The sequence below is a fragment of the Penaeus vannamei genome, chromosome 23 (genome assembly GCF_042767895.1).
Source record: "Penaeus vannamei isolate JL-2024 chromosome 23, ASM4276789v1, whole genome shotgun sequence".
Taxonomy (NCBI): Eukaryota; Metazoa; Arthropoda; class Malacostraca; order Decapoda; family Penaeidae; genus Penaeus; species Penaeus vannamei.
The window spans coordinates 35,104,447-35,110,566 of NC_091571.1; the positions used below are offsets into that span (position 1 = coordinate 35,104,447).

Sequence of the window (6,120 nt, forward strand, 5' to 3'; positions counted from 1 at the left end):
ATGAGGGTGATAATAGTGATCATGATGATGATTATGAGGATGATAATAGTGATAATGACGATGATTATGAGGATGATAATAACGATGATGATGATGTATTTATAATGATAGTAATTTTGATACATGATATCAATAATATGGCATATTCAAAGTATATATAAAAATGATAATAAAAATGATGATGATAATTGTGAAACAACAGCAACATATCTTGGCATTATCCTATTTTTTTTCCTTCTCTTGTATCTCATTATGTCCTTTGTAAAGATGACATTATTTACTCCAGTGATAATGACGTTATTTTTTTTATATTTTCTAGCTTTTTTTCTTGCATTTTTCTGTGTGCTTTTCTTCTCTGAAAGAAATGGCGTTCTTTTGTACCATATATTTTTTCTTTTTTTTCCTAAATCCGAACACCTTTTTTTCCTTTCCACCTAATCCGTTATCAATATCCTTTACTTCCTTCAAAAACTGACCTGAATTCCACCAGCGAAAAAATCTTTAAAATCATTGCTTGATTTTCCTTCTTCCCTGCTTCCTTAATTCCCTTTTCCCACGAAGGTCTTACCACACACCTTTTCCTCCTCCTCCTCCTCTTCCCCCTTTCCCTCCCTCTCCCCCCACACCTTTTCCTCCCCCCTTCCCCCCCTCCCCCACCTCCTCCTTTTTCCTTCGGCGTCACGTTGTCTTGGTGATGGTTTGTTTATCTTCTCTCGCCGGGTCCTCCAGGTCCAGCCGCTGACAGATCGCGAGGAACCACAGGTCGGGCCAGACGTTCTCAGTGTCGAATGGGGAGGTCGCTAGAAGTACTGCTTGTGCGTTCTCTGTTCTCCGTTTCTGATCGTTTTATTTTTTCTTCTCTCCAGTTTTCGGTGCGGGTTTTTTTTTGCGTTTACTTGATTGGGATTTTGATGTTTGGTTTTCTGTGTTTTTTTTTTCTCTTGGTTGTTTTCTGGTTTGGTGTGTTTTCTTCTTTTCTTTCTTTTTCTGTTTGGGTTTTGTCTTTTTTTTCTCTTTGTCTTTCCTTGTTTATTTTACTCGTCTTCATTTCCTGGAGGATTCACGTACTCGACTAGAGCTTAAGAATGAATTTATCTGTGTTACTTGACCTGATTGTGCTACAGTGTGTTAAAAATACGGTCTGAATATTTCATTCTGTCCGTCTAGCTAAGTCTCCCCTTTCCTTTCCAGTCTGCGCATCCTCTGTTAAAAACTTTAGGGACAACTTCAACGCTCCTTTTCCCTGCGTTGTCACCCTGGAAAACACAAACAATAATTAGTACCCGAGCAACAACTTACTATAAAACAAAGTGCCTCTACTTCGGTGTCAGCACTAAGCCGGCTGAGGGGAGAAAACTCAGCGAAAGTCACGCTTGCTTGTATTGATCAGAGTGACTGCACAGCGAGTAGTGAATTCGCTGCAACCCCTTTTTCTTTTGTTACCAAGCCCTGTATACGAACCCATGGGAAGGTAACCTCCCAGCTGGGAGTTCGAGAGCTGTGATGGTTGCATCGGTGACAGGCTGGTTGCGCTCTTCCTGTGGGACCCCGAAGCCTGTGATGTGGACTTTCTCTTGGCACCGTCGAGAACCGTAAACGCCATATTACTTACTTACGTGTGTGTGAATTGTTATTACCCCATCGACGCTGCTTACTCGCTGCCCCATCCCTCTCTCTCGTTCGGAAATTCAAACCCGAGTGCGTGACTTGTCCTCCTCTTCGACGCTGATCCGAGACTGCTTCAGCCCTCCTGAAGAAGGCCGTGCAGGGGGGAGGCTGGAAAGACCGATGCCCAGTTCGCATCTGTCGCCACCACTTCAGGACTTGAGGGATGACAGTCACCTACACCAGGCATGTCGCGACGTGCAGAGGCTTCGGATGCTTCTGGAAACTCCTTGTTAGGTATGTGTTTGTTGGCGTTTGTGCAGAGTTGCAATTTTTTGTCGTTTTTTTTTTTTTTTTTTTTTTTGCGAACGTAGATCATATATTCATTTGTTTTGTCTGCTGAGCTAATTAGGTAATTAGAGGTTGATATATCAATCTAATCATCTATCGATCTTTATTTATTTATTGGACTGATTATGTTTCTCCATTTGATTAATCAGTAAAGGATAAAATAATCTAATTACTACTTATTCATCTATCTAAAATCATTCATTAGTTTATTTCTCGGCTTATTATGTATTGACCTACCAATTCTCTATTTGTTCATTTATTCATCTAGTTATTATGAATAAATAAAGTCATTTATTTATTAATCTATTCATATTTTGGTATACCATTCATAATACAATGTCACTTTACAAAAGGACAGAGCCAATCCATCAAGGCGTCACTGATTCATATTAATTAGACGACTGTTAATCAGATCAATTATTGCAACATATTATGAGAGCAATGTCTATGTTGCAGCCATGCGGGTATCGACGGTTTCTCTTTGAGCTCTGGGAGAAGAGAGAGAGAATATAACATTATCGTATCTTTTTTTTTCTCTAATTCTGTACAAAAAAATTATGTCGACTTCCGATGATGGTAAAAGGACCCATACACGCGACTGTATTAAAATAGAGTAAAAGACCCAAAGATAAATGCAAGAAGGGTATCCTGATGAGACACACATAGCAACATTCATATAATTACTCACACACGCGTAGATACATATACCTACATACACTGAGAGAGAGACATAGACACGCACACAGATACAGACACACGTATGCACATACAGACACAGACACTATCAAAACAGACACTGACAACACACACACACACACACACACACACACACACACACACACACACACACACACACAGACACACACACACACACACACACACACACACACACACACACAAAACCCCCAAACAACCCCACAAAACCCCAAACAAACACACACACACAAGCGTAACACACTCCCACGAACAAACACACCCTCACAAACACCCCTAGAGTCCCATAAGCAGAATTACACCCGCATGTACAACCGCACGCACGCAGACAGAAAACGACACAGTACAGTAGCTCGTTGTAATAAAACTTGCACGCAATCGTATTTCACGGAAATATTTATGCTTTTACACTAATGCAGAGACGCTACATGCAGGCATACGTCGTATACGAAATGGATTGATGGATTATGGAATCTATTGATTGAATTATTTGAGGAACAATTTGTGTCGTGAATAGATAATTGAATAAGGTAGCGTCATTCCCATTATCTATGGTAACACCTAACGAAATATGACATTTTCTGTTTGTTTTGTAAGCTTCATTATAATGAAAAAAAAATCACAGGTTCAAACAAAAGTGTGAATTTTTTGTTGTAGTTATACTGATAATGATGGTGAATAAATAATAAAAAACAATCCACAATTGGAAGCAATTCTTGTGTCCTGATTGGCTAGCTATGGCGCCACTCGAGTGACGTCATAGCTCCGCCCCATTTTGACAGGTCACGTGAGGTAGGAAAGCGCGGATTATTCAAGTGTGTTGACGCACACACACGCACACACACACACACACACACACACACACACACACACACACACACACACACACACACACACACACACAAACACACACACACACACACACACACACACACACACACACACACACACACACACACCCTGCTTTGTCAAAATAAAGCCTCCTCAAATGATATAAAATAGATAAAAAAGAAAGAATAATCTTAATGATAATAGAATATATCAATGGCTCATATAATGAGCAATTTAGTGGATGAGAAAAAAACGGATAAATATAAGGAAAGATGATTTTGATTAAAGAAGAAAGAAAAGTAAACTGCCAAAGTTACGTACATGGATTTTTCAATACGTACACGCACGGACGTACATAAAGGGTTCTGGATATCACTTTCCAAAAAGGCAAAAGGAGGTGGAATAAAAGAATAAGGGAAAGAAGAGAGAGAAGAGAAAAGGGTAGGAGGTAAAAGGGGAATGGAGGAGAAAATTGGAGAAGAGGTGGAAGAGAGGGAGGAAGAAAAAGAGTAGGAGGAGGAGGAGAAAAAGGAGGAGGAGGAGGAGGAGGAGAAAAAGGAGGAGGAGGAGGTACAGGAGGAGGAGGAGGAGGAGGAAAAAGAAGAAGAGGAGGAGGAGGAGGAGGAGAAAGAGAAGGAGGATGAGGATGAGGAGAAAGAGAAGGAGGACAAGGATCAAGAGGAGGAAAAAGAAGAAGAAAAGGAGGAAGAGGAGGAGAAGGAGAAGGAGGAGGAGGAAGAAGAAAAGGAGAAAAAATAGGAGAAGGAGGAAGAGGAGGGGGAGGAAGTAGGAGGAGGAGGAGGAGGAGGAGGAGGAGGAAGAGCAGCAGCAGCAACAGGAAGGCGAAAAGGAGGAGGAGGGGAAAGAGGGGGAGATAATAATAATAATGATAATAATAATGATAGTTATAATGATAATAATAAAGATGATAATAATGATAGTGATAATGATAATGATAACCAAAGCAATAACGATAATTGTAATAATAATAATGACAAAAAAAAAAACGACACTGTAATAGTAAATGATTCTTCTAAAACTAAAAAAAAATAACAAAACCAATAATAATCACATTATCAATTACAACATAAAGAACAACAACAATCCAAGTAAGAAGAGGAGGAGAAGGAGAAGGACGAATAAAGGAAAGAAAAGAGAGAGAGAGAGAGAGAGAGAGAGAGAGAGAGAGAGAGAGAGAGAGAGAGAGAGAGAGAGAGAGAGAGAGAGAGAGAGAGAGAGAGAGAGAGAGAGAGAAAACAGAACACCGCAATGCACGCAATGGCAAGCGATTACAAAAACCAGTAAATGCAATGCGGACGCGATGCATTGCAATACTGTGCAGGATCCGAAGCAAGAACAAGAGAACAAGAATAAAAAAGTAAATAAAGAAGAACAAGGACAAAGCAAGAACAAAAAAGTAAATAAAGAAGAACAAGGACAAAGCAAGAACAAGAAGAACAAAGCAAGAATAAAAAGGACAAGAACAAAGCAAGAACAAGAACAAAGCAAGGATAAGAAGAACAAAGCAAGAACAAGAATAACAAGAAGAACAAAGCAAGAACAAGAATAACAAGAAGAACAAAGCAAGAACATGAACAAAGCAAGGACACGAAGCACAAAGCAAGAACAAGAAGAACAAAGCAAGAACAAGAAGAACAAAGCAAGAACAAGAATAACAAGAAGAACAAAGCAAGAACAAAGAGAACAAAGCAAGAACAAGAAGAACAAAGCAAGAACAAGAATAACAAGAAGAACAAAGCAAGAACAAAGAGAACAAAGCAAGAACAAAGAGAACAAAGCAAGAACAAGAAGAACAAAGCAAGAACAAGAACAAAAATAACAAGGAGAACAAAACAAGAACAAGAAGATTAGGAATAAAGCAAGAACAAGAACAAGAACAAATACAAACATAAACAAACAAACAGCATCGACGGCAACAAAAACAAACGACAAAAACGACGACAAAGCAAAATGGATAAGAATATACACGTATGATAAATAATAACAATAATCATAGAAATAAACAGATGAATAACAAAGAAGAAAAAGAATAAAATAAACAGGCAGATTGAACAATAACAAACAACTAACAAATATGAACAAAACAAAACAACAACGTAAACAAACAAGAAATGCTCAAGAACTAAATAAAACAAAGAAACAAAGACGCAGAGGGAAAGGCAGATACATAAACAAAGAAACACACAAACAACAATAAAAACAAAGAAACACACAACGAACAAAGACAAAAACAAAGAAATCGCACAAAGATCGAACGCACGAACACACCTGAAAAGTCGAAGCCACGCCCCTCTCGCGACTGCACGCCAGGCACATACAACCAGGTAGTTCCACTTCTAATTAGCCTTTTGAACCCAAAAATGAAATTGTCCCTTTCTCTAGAGTATGCTGACGGTTGTTCATGGAAAGGAACTCTTCGTTATCGTCAATAATAATTATAACAATAGCGAGTAAATTGTACAAATTATGTGTCTAGCTATATCTGAGATCTCTATCAGATAGTGCGCTCTCATTGGCTGAACGTGGTCATTAGCTCCGCCCCCTGTCTTGTCCTCAACAATTGGTGCGGTATCTAGTTGTAAGTGCTATTTCAGTATA

General features: G+C 39.0%; 1 protein-coding gene across 1 annotated transcript in view; it reads left to right on the plus strand.

The window, feature by feature from the left end:
• Positions 1–757: 757 nt before the first annotated feature.
• LOC113800599 (bestrophin-4-like) overlaps positions 758–6,120 on the plus strand; it is a gene marked incomplete at its 3' end in the record, with an annotated part of 43,236 nt that continues 37,873 nt past the window's right edge. Inside the window, 2 exon segments of the mRNA XM_070137259.1 lie at positions 758–815; positions 1,192–1,902. Of these exon segments, the coding sequence (XP_069993360.1) occupies positions 1,832–1,902 (71 nt within the window).